Raw genomic sequence first — 18,691 nt, forward strand, 5'->3', positions numbered from 1 at the left:
AAACCTCCCTCAGGAGGCTGAGCCAGCCCCAAAAGGCACCATGATCCAGTCCTGTTATTTCACTTTACTGGAATATAAAGAGCTATAATCATACATACCTTATCTTTATTACCCACCGCAAAATCTACTCGTCCTCTCTTCAATAAGTCATTAAGCGTTGTTGCTTGCCAGATCTACAAGCTCTAGGAGACTCCTTAAACAACAAGGAGCGCAATCCTCATGCTCGGTGGTGGTTTGAGCTGTCATAAAATGAAGTTCAGAAGCTCGAGTTAAACCTGTGCTTGGCACGCGCACACCGAACAGCCACTCCGACAAGTCTCACAGCACAATCAGCCATTGCAGGGCACAGCAGCTCTTGGGCAGCTTATCAGCCATCTGCAGTTTTCATTCAGAATACACAGCTACGTACTCTGAGTACAGAGAAAAGGTCAAACTGAAGCGTTGCGGGTATTCATAATCTATTTAATAGTGGGACACCAAAAGAAGTACTACACATTTTTCTAGCGCACATTAGGTTTTGATTTAAGCAATTGCAACGGATGCAAGAATTTCTCAAAATAGTCTTCTACAATCCACATTTTACCGTATCAGTCTAGTAAGTCATACCGTGATATACTCTTTGTGCTATCGGGTCTGGTGGTCTGATCGTTACCAAAGCATCCTTCCGCCCCCCACCCCTCCCCACCCAAAAATAAGTTGACAAAATTCAGCCAAGAAATTACTGTATGACATTTTAGACTCTTCCGTTGACCTAAACACAATGGGAGCTACCAGTTATACACAACTTATGAACGATTGCTGCATTTTAAGTCTAGAAATTCTCATGCTGATACAACAAAAATATTTTATACAGTGATCAATTTTTAATGCTTTATTCATTGATTAAAAGAATATACATTTAACATAAACCATACAACATCAGTCATCAATTCAAACATTCAGCTGGTTTCCTTACATTTTCTGTCAGGAGTTTATTTTTTTAATCTGATCACATTTATAAGATAAAATCTCACCACATCTGGCATATACACACACTGTGCCAGTGGATTCACTCTACTGATGTACATATAAAATCCGCATGGTATGTGCTCACTGGAGACAAAACAGCGCACACCTGTCAAAAGGTCATTTTAATATAAGATGGTAAAACCATTTGTAAAACACATATAAACTTTTTCCATAAATAGAATCATATCTGGACATCTGTTGCATAAATTGTGTTTTCCAAAGCTTACAATATAGCAGCCAGGTCTCAGCACTGCTGGGCACCCACGTTGGCCACTTACTTTATTATTGCAGACTGTCCTTTAAACATTAAATGCACAACATTCGTACCACTTAAGACTGGGGTCAGGTGGAAGTCTCACAGAGACCACGTCTGTACCGCGGTTGCCCTGAAACAGTTAAATCGGCTTTTAAAGCCTCTCAGATATAACAAGATTTTAAAACATACTTCATGGAATGTTCTTCATGCATCATAGCAGCTCATACCTGTGATAGAACAAGCTTTGTATTTGTTTCCTTTCCTTCCTTTACATTCACTATTCACAGTGAAACAGGTGCATGTTTGTTAAGAGTTCTGAGGTTGCTGACTGAGCCACAGCACAGCTGTGTACCACAGGTCGAAATTCGACCTTATATATTACAATCTAGCAGTATCTGGCTGGCCAGAAGTTGGCCTGCCCCTGCCAGCATGTGGGCACTTCTTCGTTTTTAATCTATTCTTTGGCAGCTGACACAGGCGCTGACAGAGAAAATCCAGTGACTTGGTTGCTAGGGATTTCACGACTAACGTTTGTTTGCAGGTGTATACCTTTGTATTGAAGTCTTCACTGTTACGCTTTTACCTCATCGGAGCGCACATTCTTGGTTTTTTTCTCTTACACTTTGGCCCAAAGCTAACTTTTAAGGAAGATAACAGAAAATGAGAATAAACTAGGACGAGTTTACAACGAATCTGAAATACTACAGCTTATGGAGTGCATCTGGAAGTGCAGGTATCCAAAAAGCTAGTGTTTCGCACCACTGCTTAACAGAGCTAAGAAAAACGGACATCGGCAGCAAGTCATGCTTCGTAAGCTGCATGGGAAATGAAGCAAGGTGAGAGTCTAAGAATGAACAGCCCTGGATAGACTTCTCTTCCTTTTAAGCCTATTAAGTTGCACACTACCAGATTAAGCAATGACAGCAGAGAAATCTGCTGGGCTATGGATATGGATATTAAAAACAGTTGGCTCCTGAGCGCAGAACTCCGATATAATAGTAAAATCATTCAAAACACAGTTACTCGATAAAAGTAAAGTTAGCCGGCAACCTCAGACAGCCTTTGGCTGTATCCCGGTAAGGTTTGGTAGACAAGTCCATTAACCGTGAAAACCCTAAACACTGCCACTTTCAGCTTCTAAACCAATACCCGACTACGTTCTTTGATCAAGAAGTAGAATACACATATGTAATTCTATATAGCTAATACTGATTAAACACAGCACAAAAGGGGTTAATTCACGCTACTGAAAAAACATAATAGGACCCTACTTGCATATGTAACCACAGGAATTGTAAATAAGGAGCTAAATGCCTTCACTGAAGCTTTGCATCTCTCTGTAAAAATGACGAGTTGGCTCAGTGAAGACACTGAGCAGTTCTATGTCCATCACTGCGTGCCAAGGCCGACCCAATCCGAGAGATACTTGCTCAATGAGATTATGCACCGGATCCACGTCCTGATCAGCCAGTTCTCCTTGGTCGAAATCAATGCTTTCTTCTGTGACTTCAAGAACTTTCAGATCAGAGCCACGAAGACGAGCAATTGCAATAAGATTATGAGCCCAAACTGTGTAACCTATGGGGAAATAAAAAAAAAAAGTTGCTCTGTAACTTCACTCAAGGCATTTTTTACACAAGTATTTAATGCCAGAACATCAAAGCATCCTTCCCAACTTCTTTCGGCATCTTCTGTCTGGCAGAATCATCTTCTGTCTGGCAGAATCCTCCTCATGATTTTTTTTGTTGTTGATCCATTAAGAAAAAAAAAAAAAAAACAAAAAAACTCCATTTAGATCTTAAATAAGGAAGTATCAAAAAGTTTTTTTTTAACAAAGCTTTTCCACATCTATTTTTTTCCACCATTTGTACCAACTTCTTTGCTACAAAGTAAGTTGTAAAAACAACTTCAAGCCTTCTGTGATCTACTTATTTATAAGTCAAAGAAGGGACTAATCAACTATTAGTTATTATACAACTATATAATCAAGTTGTATCAACTACTCAAGTTAATATATAAAAGAACCACTTTAAAACTGTGTTTCAGCTATAAAAAGTTAGCTTTTGTTGCATTAGAGGTGGACTTAATAGAGGAAAAAACAAACAGAAGCCTCTCCAGGAAATAGGTCATACCAGCACCAAAAAAAATAATCTACATATATCTTGTTATTCTAGCTGGAATTAAACATAATTATAAGGCTTCCCTCTCTTCCCATTAGCATATTAGCACCCCTTTTTCAAAACACTCGCAGCTACCTGCTCTTTTCCAACAGTTTGCTGTATCCTCGCTAAGGCAAATGTTGAGCTCCTCCCTGTCCAGGCACAACGTAAACTATTTGGGAATTTCCCCTATTTTGGGAGCTCTGCAAGCCAACCCTTCCCTTGCAAAAAAAAAAAAAAAAAAAAAAAAAAAAGGCTCATTTCTGCCTTCGTCATCATTGTCACAGGCACCATGCCTCCTGGTGGAGTGCCCACTCGGAGGCTAAGGCAAGCTGCAGTCTGCACAGAATCTGAACTGGGAAAGTTCACTGCTGAAGGAATCAACAAGGCAAGTACCACGCTCTACATGCTACTGAATCAAAATAAGACAGCTAATTAAAGAATGAGAAAAACTGAAGTTAAAGGAATAGATTAAAGAATTTTTCATTCTTTTTCCTACTTTTTTTTTTTGTCGCTAAGGTCTCCTGTAAATATGCTGCTCAAGGTACTTTTTTTTTTTAAACAAGAAACCCTGCAACACCTAAATGGCTCATTTCTAGGATATTAACCACTAAAAAGGTATGAACTCCTGTGATTTTCACTGGCTGATACTTTACCTCTAGCACAACAGTCACGGAAGATGAACCTGCAAGGTTGCAGGATATTAAATGCAATGGAAAACTGCACCTCTATGAATTACATTCCTAGCAGACTTGGAAGGAGCTCACAACACCTTACAGTTGTCTTGACTTTTTCCTTGCTGGTAAAAATGTCAGCTTTAGTTTTGCTCAGGGACAGAATACAACAGAGGATAGGTAATACAAGATGTTTACAATACAAACAATCTTGGAACCCCACACAAAGTGTCCTTCTCTTAAGAAAAAAGGAAAAAGGGCTCCAGCATGTCTGGATGGGGTGGCTCCTGATTTATAACTCCTGATGCCTCTGGCTATCCTATTGTCCCCTTCTCATCCCAAAAGACCGCACACTCCTCACACTGCTCCTTCATGCTGCAACAAGTATTGAATACCTTTGACTCTGCCCCTGAAGATGGGTTCCTTGGTGGAACGATGATACGACTTCCCACAGGAGACAGGAAAGAATCGTGAGCTATCCAAGGAGAGCATCCTTAGAACATTTTCTTCCTTCCTTCTTTGGTCACTGCCAAGTGGCAGCCAAAGCTATCTGCAAATTAAAGACTTCTACAGAGCAAACTAAAAGCATAAGAGGGAAAACCAAAAACCTGTGGAAAATATTGGAAACTGAAGAACAACCATTTCTTGTCTAAATATAGATGAAACCTGTGCCCTTACAAATAGAGCAAGTTATGGCTCCTCAAACAAATACACCTATTTGGTTTTGCTTTCCTGAAGAACACTTGATGGTATCACAAAAATACAAGTAGCACCAGAGACCACTGCTTGGTAAGTCTCAGAAAATACAGACGTGAGGATAAGATGCTGTACTGAAGAGTCACAGCATTCTAGATCTTTCCTCCCAGCCACATTTTTCTCACCATAACTACTCAAGAAGAAAGGTGCTTGTGCTACACCACCTGAGAAGTCACATTCACAAATTAAAGATGAGGCGTTTATAAGGAGCTTTGCTACCTTCTACAAGGAAATGGGAAGAACCTGGATTTCAAAATCAGAGCAAGGGTGATGTCTGGCTGTTCTCTCCTCCAGGTATACAAAGAAGCTCTCCAAAGAAGGAAGATGCAGTAAGAATTATTTGATTACATAGAACTGCAGAAGATGTTTGCTTTCCCAATGCTCTGCACAGAGTAATATATCCTACTGAATAGACGTGTTTTGATATTAGAAGATACTTACACTTTATGATCAGGTATTTTATCATCTTTTAAAATTTGGATCAGATTAGAAGAACTTCCTATGGTAGAAGGATAACTTAAGTTTTAGGGTGTTTGTTGTGTTTGATTATTTTCTTTCCTTTTAAAAAGGTCCTAAAACTTTTATCCAAATGTTAAAGAAACTGTTAAAATCTACTCTTTACAAAGTGGCACAGTCATATGTCAATCTGCAAAGTCTGTCAGTGAAACTATAAAGGGGAGACCACTGGATTGATTCTTTTTCTCCACTGATTTTCAGTAGAAGACGGCAAAAACCTTTTCCTAGCAGATACAACAGAACCTTCTGCCTTCAACCGAGATCCAAATGTACTATCTCTGCTGCTGCTGCTGATCTCTCCTGTTTGTGCTGAGTAACTGGGAATTCACTCCTGCAAGCTGCCTGAGGAAATGGGCACTCACTCTCACACAGCAGAGCACGGAGTCATCACTTAACTCCTTCATGTAGCAACAAGTTTGGTCTCGGTAAGCCAATTCCAGCACAAAAATAACTACTCTGCATTATTTCAGTTTCAGGTGCCTCACATGTGCCAAATGATTCTATCTTCTAACAAGTACTGTAGAGTTCACAGAGCTGAATATAAATGTGCCATTATTTGATTTGCAATTATACAGCAAATAGGTGGGATAATCCTAGCTCTGTATACTAGTGAAACCAATGCACTCAGCAAGGCAACCTCCTCTGCATTATTTTATTTCCCCACTCTTCAAGTAGAGAAGTCTCAAATTTTGTTCACCACCTTCATCTGCTGCCAAGGCCTTACCAAACTGGTAAGAGACTTCCTCCCTTCAGCCCTGGGGCACTTAACCGGCGTTATTTACACAAACAGGAAGCACAATTATCTAATCTTAACAGCCCATGAGCTCAGTACCCACAGCAGGCACCTACAGTGCTCACGTTCACATGCCTGGCCACCTGGTGGAACGGCAGAGTGCAGGCCACTTCCAGGACAAGCCTCCTTGAACGCCCAGTTCTTCATTATCCCCTGTTCTGTGAGCAGCCTAACAAAATCCTGAGTGACCTCTCATGAAAGGTTAGCAAGCTACAAGAATGTTTAGAACACATACACAGGAAAAAAAAACTTCCTATTTTCAAACAAAAATACCAGTAGAAGGTACAACAGCTTGTACAGGAACTGCATAGCAGGCTTCTGAACAGCATTCTTACTAAAACACATCACGAGAAAGGATGAAGCATTCTAAGGATATCAGTCACATACTAAGCTTGTGCAATGTATTACCTACCATGAACAGCTAGGAGAGACAGTCTTGTGCACCTCCAGGCTAGTAAGACAAGTGGATCTTCATTCCGGTTGTCGCTAAGATCTGGGAAGCCAGACATATCTATCACATCATTCATTAGTATAAAGTGAGTGAGGAACTTGTCATACTGCCTGGATATGAGGTCAACAACAGCTCCTGAAACACAAGTGATGTAGCTGTCAAAGTGAATCCTCTCTAGGGGGATACTGGGCTTAAGAATCCTTAGCATATCATCACTCTTGACATCAAAAGCCATTATGTAGACCCGAAGATTGGTGCTGTTGCGCGTCAGCGCCTTCCAATTCTCATCTTCTGGCATACTGTCCAATGACTTGTGCATTATGGAAACACTGTGGACCAGGAGAGACAGTCGATGCAAAGGCACATGGTTGCTATCAGCCAGGACTCTTGCCATTTCAGCTGTAAAATCACAGAAATCCAAAGCGAGTGAACGCAGATTCACAAAACGCTCCAATTCGACTGCAGTGATAAGAGTGGTGTTACCAGGGATGTGGTTGTCCAATAAGCTCAGGTGTTCCATGGTGTTGGCTATGGGGTTTGACAAGGAGGCCAGTGATGTGGGAGTTACTATTTGCAGCATGAACCCACAAGACAGCCATTTCAATTGCCTGCTGTTGCCTAATATCTCTTCAAACAGCTGTTGTATTCTGCAAGGAAACAAAACAGACAATGATGCTGTTAGACATGGTTTAGTCTTACCAATTGCTTACCACTCTTTTTATTTTTTTGTTCAAGAATTAGTCTTCTTTCATTTATGGCCTTATTCTGCAGAAGCTGCTACTGTTGGAGTTCTTGTGAACTACCACAGTTAGAACCTAACACACTGCGAACTTCCCACTGTGCTTTAATCACCACTGCACTTAAAAGGTTAAAAACTGAAAACTGTCTTGAAAAAAAATAAGTACTTTGCTTTTTCCAAAACAGTGGTGCACTACGACCCTTCATTTCATACTTCTCAGCACAGATCCCAGCACGCACTAACACCCTCCCACATACACGTTAAGGTCATGCAAGTAAGAAGACCTGTAATGCATTAAAAACAGTTCTTAATTTTTTTAAAACAGCTCTTCGTAGTTGCTGACCTCCCTAGTATGGCAAGTTCAATATGGAAAAAATAATTTTCATTGAAAAGTTGGAGAAGATTGCCTTTGAACATATGTTAGAATGATAGAAACCAATTGCTTTATTTTCCTCACAGGGTAAGGAACAAACACCTAAGAAGATTCTTGAAGTAACTCTGAATGTACAGCTGACTGGATTCTCATTGTCAACAGCTTCAAGTTTTACCGACACAGCTTGGACATGGGAACACAACAAACCCAGATTACCAGTGCCAGAATCACTTGGGACTGTTGGAGTCCTCATGTGATTTATCGCACTGTATGATTATACCATGCTCACTGTGATGCGTCCCACCTCTCCTGCCCAATTATTGTTTTAATGCACAAATGTTCTTAAATTTAGCTATTTAATTCAAGAATGCATGAAAAGTATTTTAAAGTAAGAATTTGAATAAACAACAATAGCATGGCCAAACCCTACCTACTTCCTGGAAAGCAGTATTTTTTCAATCTTCATCCCTCACCTACTGAGGCTCCAAAGAATCCTCTTGCCCCAATGACAAGTAATCTTTGAGCACGTACATTTTAGGATGCATATACAGACATATTTGATCTCAAACCCCAGCCAGCCAGAAGGAACACCCAGCATTTAAAGGAGGCAATTGAGCCAGGCTACAACAGGTTCACAAAACTTCAAGGAATACGGTAAAAAATAAAAAAAATCTAGTACAAAACTAGCAGAAATCTTTGTGCTTCAAATTTTTACAAAATTGTTATTCTTATCCACCTATCTTTAATCAAGATACCATCCAGACAAAATTAAAGGCTCTGTATCCTGACTGACAGCAGAGAAACTAATACCTTAAGAGGGATAGAAAGAGAGTTGTAATTCTCAGAGATTTCCTCACATTTCCAAACACTTGTAACTTTGACCTCCTAAGCCAGAGGTGGCTTTCTGTCTTTAGTAACCCTCAGGGACCTCACTTCCATGAATTTACCTAGTCACCTCTTTAAGAGGAGCTTTTGCAACTGTAAAAGGCCTGCCTTTTCTTTGTACGCAGAACAGTTGGCGTGATTGTCATTTATCAGTTATATATCTCAATAGTTTCCAACATTTTGCCTAGTACAGTCATCAGGTTTATATACACTGCAGATCTTCTAGATTGTCTCCAAGTATTTTTTATTTTTTTTTTTATTTTTATTTTTTAATTGAGGACTGGCAACAAAAATTAAACAGTTTTAAACAACAGGTCAAGAATTACAAATAACGCATTTTTGCTATTTTACTCCTAAATTTTTTTGGAGTTCAGATGAGAGCTATTTGATCCTGGCAATGTTTGTTTGGGGTCTGTTTCTGGCAAAGCTTAAATTTAAGACAGATCCTCTGATGATCACTCAAAGGAAAAGGTTCTGCCACAGGAACCTCCCTAATTTCTCCCACAACAAACAGAGTCTCTTCTCTCCCTGCTCTCATTGCAGCAGCTTGGAAAGGTGATGTAACATTTACAGCAATGGAATCCTTTATTTTGTAATAGCCCAAGTAATCAATCATAATAGGAATTTTTTAATAGATGACAACTCAATTTTGACATGCTCAGTAGAACATCTATCATCTATGCCTTACTGCACTAAAATTTTGTTTTAATTGTGCTTCTGTTATGATTTAAATAATTAGGCTCAGAGGAGTACTGTTTGAGCACTCTTCTTTCAATACAACTTAAACTATGAGAAATAATACCAATTTAATGCTAAGTTCGCACTGACGTATTTATGCTCATATTTAGACTTATGCTGGTAGGTTACCCGTCCATATATCCTAGGAAAATTTTTAAGACTCCTTTCCCCACCTCATTACCAATTTAATAAAAATAGATAAGAGACTCAACACATCTGTGTAGAATATTCAACAATGACTGGTTTTTGGTTTGCTTTAAATATCTGCTTTATGTGAGGCTGGACAGGAAGAACGATAAAACCCACCAGCTATTTATTCATTTCAACAAGTTTTGAATACATTTTTCAAGCACCTAATACGGGTTTTCCCTCCCCTGCAAATTCTTATGCGAATCCTATTTTTCATAAGCAGACTGCATCTAACAGGAGTCTGCAAGAACAGCTTGAATTGTGTCAGTTTCTAAAACACATTAAGTGAATTCTTACTATGATCATAAAATAGGTGTTAACTTCTAACTTTCACTTGAACTACCTAGCTCATAGTACAATATTCACTGTAACATACACAGGACTACCTTAAAGCTCATTTACAAAATTGACATTTTAGCAGGGTTTAGTACATAGAACACAAAATATGAGCAAAGCTCAGCACGTGCAAGACAGCAAGATAGCGTAGTGATACCTCAAAAGTGTACTTAATCAGTCCCCTTTGCTCCTTGTAAAGAACAGTTAATGGGATGTTCCCCATCAGCCTGAAACCTACCACACTGGGGAAAACTACCTCAGCAATAAAAACCTCAAAATAAATTACTGTTACAATTAATGCCAGAGGTGGCACTTTCAGGCAGAGGACAGACCAAAGGCTGACTAACTGTTTAAGCCCCAGAAGTCCTGACAGGTACTGAAGTACCTTGATGGCCCCAGACAGGAAGCAAACCTATTAGTAAGGCCCATTTGTTTAATTAAAGACCACCAATCAATAAGTTTAGTTTAATATGAGGAGCTAACCTGCTTCTTTTGGAAACCAAACTATCTAAGCCACGTGGATCAATCATGGAAACATTTCAGAAAACAAAACTTTTACACATATACCCCTTGCTCAGCTCAAGACAAATGCATTGTTTCTGATGAACTTCCACACAGTAATGAACTGAGGTCTAAAGAGAATTTTAGGAAGCATCCAGGGACACATACACAATACAGAAAGAGAAAAAGCATTACAAAGCCATATATTGTACATGCTGATCACTACAAAAGGGTGATTTTGGAAACATAATCCAAGGCCTCCTCTCCCCGAGAACAGCCCTTAGGACGTTCCCCCTGGCAAAGACCAATGGCTCTGTGCTGGCTAAGATTTCACCCATGGCCTGTGACACTCATCTCAATGCTTCGGACTTGAGGAAGTGCTGTGTTTTCTTCCCTGTTTGGACTATAGGAAGTTCCTGAAACAGCTACTAAGGTTTACCACCATTTGGGTTCCTAAATCTTCAACCACCAATAACATTGCCTCCATAGGTTGCCCAGTATTTTGCAGTGTTAGCTGTCAGCACCCACGTTTTTCAACTTCAGAGATGCAAACACCTTACATCTTCTTAGTCTTGCCTTCTGCACTTGGGATTTACTTCCTGAAGTATATGCTGCTAATGCTGATGAACTTGAGAATGCTGAATAAAACACTGCCAATTTTCTTTTAATTTAGAAAAGAGCTAGTGGGTCCCAAAAGACACTGCTTTATTCTAGCAAAACAAACATAAGCAAGGTAGCATTTATTTGCTCATTCCAGAATGTGCAAAGGTCAATATTCATGTAAAAAACTAACCTTGCATTAGATAGTTATTTTTTTTTTTTACAGTTTATGGCTATGAAGTATGCATAGTAATTTTTGTTATTTGTTTGAAGAAATATTTGTGTGCTCAGCTGAGTAAACATCTGCTTAGACGGTTCTCTTTAAGCCCCTTGGCCATGATTTGATTATGTATTTATGTTTTCACAAAGGATATGAAAATGGGGCTTTTACCAAATTGGCCTATTACCTGCAGGCAGCACTATAATACAAATCTTAATTTCAAAATGAATAAGTTAGAGTAATTTAAAGAAAATGGGATAACAAAGACACATGTCTGCATTCACATTGATGTCCAAGTTTAAGTCAGGAGCAAACATTTAGTTTGACATTTGCATTCACATATGTACATACAGCTGATAGTATATCTAGGCTAGTTCTCAAAACCACTTAAAAATAAACAGTAACAGTCTAGAGTGGCTGTACTTACGCCTCTCTGCAGCTACTGGGAAGAAGATATTTAAGCTGGCACAAATTAAAGTGATCTATATGACAAGTTCTGGAATTACTAAAACTTGTTCGCTTAGTTAGCATCACTCTTCAGGGGCAACTTATTCCAGAAGTCAGTAGCTTTTTAAACTGTATTTCACCACTTCCAAAAAAAAACCACAAACTAGTTATTCAAAGTAAAGACTGTAATGTAATTATGGCAAGCTAAAATACAACTCTGAGACTAAACAAGCATGCCGTGAGCTAAGATCTTTCAGGAATTCTACAAATACCTAACCTAGTTTTGTGACATAACTTAAAATAAGTTGTCACTGCTTATGTCCTCTTTCAAGTTTACTTCCTACACATATTTCACAAAAATTGAGGACATCGGATTACTTCCTTTTCTCGTTTTTTCACATACAACAATTCTAGAAGTGCTGGTAACAAATCCCTGTTCCTCCTCCTGTTTTGTTTTCATTAAGTTAATATTGTTTCTAGAACACAATGAAAAGAAGAAAGAAGAGATCCTCACCCTGCTGAGAAGGGGAAAAAACAAGCCACAAAACCAGACTACTTCATGAAAATACTAGAAACAAAAAATCAACTCAATTTAAGAATTACATTCTAATCCTATTAAAAAAGCTTTCTCAGTTACGTGTTTCAGACAGGAAAAAACATTATTTTAACATACTTGACAATTTATAAATATAACTTACTGCTTAATCTTTTTGCCATCAGGGTCAACCTTTCCGAGGTATGTATTTGATATACTTCCGTGCTGCTGCAAAATGCTTATATCCCCAAAGAGACTTAACTTCTGGAGGTTCCTATGAAACAAAGAAACAAAAAGGAATCTTTATACAAGGTTAAAGCAGTGTAAGGAATCATTCTGGATAAAACAAGCACAGGCAGCAAGAACACATTATTGCATGGAACATGTAATGTCTTCTGGGAAGCATCCTTCTGCCCTAGAGTACAGGCACGTATGGAACTACAGGAATTGAGGCTGAAGCATAAAGGGGAAGAGGGATATACAAAGTGCTGGATCCAGCTGTAAAGCAAATGCCAGTTTTTAGTGACCACAGAGGAGTATTTTCAGCAAGCCATCACTATCAAGAAGTTTTCTAGCAGCACTTTCACATACTCTTAGAACATGTGTGTTACATTTCACAGATGGAAACATCAGATACCTACTTCTTTTTAACACTTAACACCAAGCTTAACACCCAAGTAGAATTCAACTGCTAGAAAACCTGCCTGAGCACTTATATATGGCAACTGGGTTATAAATGGGGGCCCAAACCTTCCTCAACTGAGGTAACACAAACTTCATGTGGAAGCTGAGCAAAAGCTCCTCGCCCCCCGAACAGTGTTTGATTTCTATCACGCTGAAGTAGGAAATATCAGAACAGCTTCTATCATCAGTCAACAGAAGAGAACAACTGGTCCACCATGAGACAATTTAAATTTCTAGAAGGAATACCTAAAAAGTGAAAGAAGAACCTCTAAGTTTACCCTGGACTTGTCTCAGCGTGCTAGACAGTCAGTTTCCCTTTCCCCAGCACAGTTTGCTTCTGATTCGCATCTTTGCTATCCCCTAAAAAAAGATCAAACAACAGATATGAAAATGATAGCAGTTTTAGAGGAGCTGTTTGTGGCTTTTTTTTTTTTTTTTTTAAACTGACTACACATTGTATGCTAATACTTCAGACCGGCTTTTAGGAAGATGCAAAACAATCACAAATCTCAAAGCTAGGGAAGCTCTGGTGCCAGTTCGCTGCCCCCCTAGTACGAGCAGATGTTCTACCAACAGAAGAAAGCTGTCAAGTAGTCAAGCTTTCAGTTTAAGTATGAATTGTAGGCTATAATTGGTATCGATCATAAATAACCATTTACCTGTTTTGAAGTATTAAATAACCATAGACTAGTTCCCTGAAATCTCTCTGCTGTCCCACCTGCTACTTTTCTTCTACAGATGAATGAAGATCCACAGGCTTCCTATCAAGTCAGACAAAATCTAGGAGTTGCTCCAGTATTTACAGCCATTTCAGAAACTCTAACACTTCAGTGTTTTAAATACAGGACTCCTGTAGTGATACTGGAATATAACTGAGCCCCGACCACTCGCACAATATTTGATAAATCTGACTCAGCCAGTGTCTGATCCTAGCTGAAGAATAAGGTTGGCAAGGAAATCTGAAGACACTGGCAACACCACCGGGAGTATCTTGTGCTTTTCTGTCGCCTACAGCTTTTGAGGAAAGTCTGGTGTGGCAGGGAAAGCAGCAGAAGCATCCACCTGGTGTGCAAGGCAGTGCTCACAGCCAATACTATAATTAGGCTTTTATCTTCTGATCTCAGGGACTTAAATCTGAGAGCTCAGACAAAACGCAACCTTCAGAACAATTCTGATTCACCTGCGTATTCACATCCCACACAGGTTTTGTTTGGTGCCACCCAGACCCCAGCGAACGTTGCTGCAGATGAATGTCAATTTTAGAGCTACTGAGCTACAGGACAGACAAAACACGATTTATTGACACCCTCCAGGTTTCCTACATCTACCTGACTGCTATTTGTGCACTACAGAGACCCAGATAAAGTTTTCCACCTCAAAACTTGGCCAATTAAAACATCCAATTATTGTTCCATGCACAGCACAGTTGTTAGCACCACAGTCCAAATCAGTATTAGATTTTTGTTACTATTTGTAGTACCCTATAATCTCCATGGCATTTGGCTCACCTCTCATCCTTATTTCATGGGGTTAGCGAAGTCCATTGCTGCTTAAACAAATTTATTTAGGCGTTAACTGTCATCTTTTGCTGAAAGTCATAGTGGCAACTTAATCCTACATTCTGTGTATAACCACAGCTGGGGAAACATCCTCTTTTGTATTTAGTATTTTTATTCAATATTAACCATTCATTTTCCACTAGCTCAAAAAGCATACTACAGGTACCAAGCCTCTTACTATGCTCCTTCTTCAGGTTTGGTGGGTCTTTATGAACATCCATCCTCCACCTTGCAATGCAAAAGGAAGCACAAAGGGCCTTGCTTGGATTCAACAGGAACAAAGTGCTAAGGCACATATTGCGTTATCAGATTCCTACCCCAATTTCAGCTGCCTGCTTAGGATGACAGAAGCGAGTTATTAGAAAGCCCCAAACACAGATGCAGTCTCCTCTTCTGAATGATTCACACAATTCTGGCAACTCCAAGGTAGATACCGTACTTCACTTAAACTCCCTGGTTTACTACAATCTGCATTTTTGTTTCCACAGCACAGATCAAACAAATCTCACAAACGAACACGCTGCAGATGAAAGGGGGGAGGATCAATACCTTCCTGCCCTCCTCTTTAAGCAGACAGAGGAGAATCTCTACTTCAGGCCTTCAGAGTTACATAAAAGAGCAGTCTACAGCTGATGATCAGTCCCTGCCTATTAGCTACTGTACACACTGAAATGACTCACGGAAAGTTTGTCACCCTCCCACCCGCCTTCCTGAACTTAGTTTTGAAAGACCAGCTTGTGAAGGCACAGATGATTAGGATCCCTTAAGAGCCAGAGAGAAACAACTTGTCCCTCCTGATATTGTTACAGAAACGAGGCACCTCCACTTTTTTTTTTTTTTTGTAATAGGAAGTAGAATATCAAGTGCTTAAATAATACATTTTTATTTTGCTTCGCTTGCTGTCAACAGAACTGCTTGCAGAAAAGCTAGAGATGGCTATAAACATCACGTTAGTACACTTCAATTAAAGAAATTACAGAATTACAAAACTCATCTTGGTTTCAGTGCTATTAAAGCAGTATTTAGGAGTAATACTCTGTCACTTGCAGAACAAAGTTTGTGTTGATTTGAGCTCTACCTCAAATGCATGAGGGACCTTGAATGTACCTTTGTGGATGCTGAGTGCCAGCAGAAATACCTATCATAGTATTATCAGGTGTTTTGAACTGCGTGCCTGCAGCTGAGTTTACTTCCTTCATTCCATCAGAATTAGTAAAGACTGCTCCAAAGTATTTTTCTAGAGACTTAATGTGCAGAGTTGATTAGAAATCAGCAGCTTTGTACTCTACAGAAAGTACTTTTATTAGCAAAAAAAAAACCCACCACATCATCATTCCCCTGTACCCAAGAGGACATCCAGAAATTGCATTACTTCTAGTCATTACTTTAGTCTTCTCTTAGGTCCTGTGGTATTACAAATCCTCAAGGAATTCTACAGTCATTTAAAGAACATTTTTCCTGAAAGGAGGGGGTTGTTACTGTATTGTTTAATAATAGATTTAAAAGCCTACAACAAGATTACACAGTTAAGAAACGGCACACCATTTCACAAAAGCAGATTTTTTCCTCTCTAGTTTGAAGTGCAAGATGGAAGTTCTTTGAATTTCTCTGCCAAAAAAAAAAAGCTATCACAGAGGCTGACAAGAGTTATGAAAGAATCATCCTGTTTTAAACTTAATTCCGAAAGGAATGCATTTACTGTGATTCAGCCACCGGCCAAGTTAAAATGCTGCTGTTTCCTTTAGTTTGGAAATTACAATCCCTATCCCATGTACGAGAAGACATGAAGGAATTAATCATTACCCTTGTGATGCAGAGCAGAGAAATGATGTGAGCGGCCTGCAGTCACTCCACAGATAAAATGAAAAAGCATCAAGGCAGGTGACGATGGCTCTGGCTTAGAGGTGAGAGCCAAGCAGCAACTTGGCACCTTACCGTTCCTTCCCACCATGTTTCAATCTTAAAACCCTACCTGAAAAGCTAAAGCACAACGTTCTACACACAAACTAACCAGTTGCCTTGCAAGGAAACAAGTATCAAACTTAAAACCTTTAGAGAAAAAAAAAGTGTTATTCAAAATGCAATTCTGAGTAGACTAAGTGCTTAATGTAAATCCCCCACGCGTTTTTCAGTTGCTCACCAAAAAAAGACCCCGCTGTAATGACAAGGTACTGTGTGTTCCCCAGTCAAACCTTATTCATTTCAAAACAAAAGAGCAGCGTGCAAGCGATCTGAAGACATCAGGAAAGTACAGTAATGCAAAATCCTATCCAAGTTGGTGACTTTCCACCTCTATCTTACCGCTGAAATTATACTCATCTCCAGAGAACAGGTAGTGGAGAAACAACTACTGCTAGTATTTTGCTGCACTCTCAGCCACGCTGTACGTACAAAATCTGTAAAAACAACTCCAGAAAGCAGTGTCCTTGCAGAAGCTGCAGATAAGACCGCAGAGAATGCAGAAAGTAAAATATGCCAGGAGCCTTCGCACAACACATTTGACAGCCTTGCATTTTTGTGAGGCAGCGGAAAAAAAAAAATCTTTTTTTATTATTATTTTCCCCTGTGAAACTCCTAGGGGACACCTCCTGGGGATTTCAACCTTCCAAGTCCATTTGGCAGAATTTGCCTATGATCTGATCGTCGCCAGCACCACTTAAACACTTTTTTCATTCAGGACGTCAGTCAGACTTCCCAAAAATACGACTGTTAGGCAAAAGCTCCCCCTGCAAGGCAGGAGAAGGCTGGCGGAGGCGGGTGGGACCCGCACCCCGAGGACTCACAGGGCAGGGACTCCAGGCGAGCTGTGGCTTAGGAGCAGCTTTCGGAAGCCAGCCCCAGCAGCTGCCCCTGGGGAAGTACCTGCGGGGCACAGCGCCGGAGAGGAACTGAAAGCGAGACCTCACACAGCCCGTTTGCATCGGGCCCAAACGGGCGAGGAACCGCGTTTAAAGCCCTCTGGGTGCGCTGCAAGCCCGAGGAGAGGGCAGGGAGGCCCCGGCCCGCTCCACAACCCCTCCACAGGCCTGGAGGAGCTGGGGCTGCCCCTCAAGCATCCCCCTCCCACCCCCCCAGCTTCCAGCGGGTACCAGCACACCCTGCCCCTTCACCCTACGGCCGCAGGGGTTCGGGGATAAAAAATAAAAATAAAAATAAACCCTTTTCTGTGAGAAACCCCCCCCCGGGCGCTACCTGTTGTTGCGGACGCTGCTCAGGACGCACAGCACCAGCTCCAGGTATGTCCGCAGCAGGTCCAGCCAGCGGGGGCACAGCGGCGGCGGCGCCTCACCGCCTCCCCCCGCCGCCGCCGCCGAGGCCGCCGCCACCACCGGGCCCTCACCGCCGCCTCCTCCCCCCCCAGCCCCCGCCGCCGCCGCCGCCCCCGTCACGGCAGCCCCGGGGGAGGGGGAGGCGCTGGGGTAGTTGTCGGCGGCGAACTGGACGCGGAGCTCGCGGACGAACCAGCCGCACTTGCGCATGAGGAACTCGAGGCGCGGGCGCTCGGCCGGCGAGACGCGGAGGCTGAGGCGGAGGCGCGGCCACAGGGCCGGGTAGAAGAGGCACTCCCGCCAGTGCGAGCAGGCGGCCGAGGCCCGCAGCCGGTCGGGGCCGGCCAGGAAGGAGAAGATGTGCACCACCAGCTCGCTGGGCAGGGAGCCGGCGCCCACCGCCTCCCCGCACACCGACATGCCTGCAGCCGGCCCGGGCCCTGCTGCGGCGGCGGCGGCGGCCACGGGCGGCGGTGGCGGCGGCGGCCCCGGCCTGGCCTCGGGCTCCTGCGACAAAAACAACAACATCAATGACAAGGCGCAGGGGGCGGGCGCCGGCCGGGACGCGGCTCTGCCGGCACGCACCACGCCGAGATGGGGAGGGGGGAAAGAGGGGGAGGGCCCGGCCCGGCCGCGCTTTGTGGCTGCGGGGAGGGATCGGGGAGGCCCCCGCGGGCGCGGAATGGAACGCGCCGCCGTTCGAATGGCAGGCGGGGCCGGCCCAACGGCCTGCGCGGTGCGGGGGGGGGGGTTAACCCCTCGCTGCCCGGCTGCCACACAGCCCCGCCGGCAGCGGGCGGGGGGCGCGTGGCGCTGCCCTCAGGGCGCTGGAGGCGGTCGGGGGAGGGAGCTGATTGCGATCATAACGCATAAACTGTGCGGTTTTCATCGCCCAGTAGATGCAGGGGGGGTGGAGGAAGGCGCGGGGCTTGGCAGAGCAGCGCGCTGTAGGGAAACGCAGGCGTGAAATGAAAATGAAATGAAAATAAAGGCGCGCCGACAC

General features: G+C 42.1%; 1 protein-coding gene across 1 annotated transcript; it reads right to left on the bottom strand.

Annotated features, from left to right (window-relative positions):
• Window positions 1–456: 456 nt before the first annotated feature.
• On the bottom strand, window positions 457–18,231 carry FBXO33 (F-box protein 33). The gene is made up of 4 exons (XM_082761428.1): window positions 17,612–18,231; window positions 12,340–12,450; window positions 6,575–7,260; window positions 457–2,842 (listed from the first exon to the last, which is right to left on the bottom strand). Exons 1-4 carry the CDS (start codon window positions 18,214–18,216, stop codon window positions 2,571–2,573), a joined length of 1,674 nt encoding a protein of 557 aa, XP_082617554.1. The 5' UTR covers window positions 18,217–18,231; the 3' UTR covers window positions 457–2,570.
• Between the last annotated feature and the right edge of the window lie 460 nt (window positions 18,232–18,691).

This window comes from Aythya marila (assembly GCF_965140915.1).
Source record: "Aythya marila genome assembly, chromosome: 5".
Classification (NCBI taxonomy): domain Eukaryota; kingdom Metazoa; phylum Chordata; class Aves; order Anseriformes; family Anatidae; genus Aythya; species Aythya marila.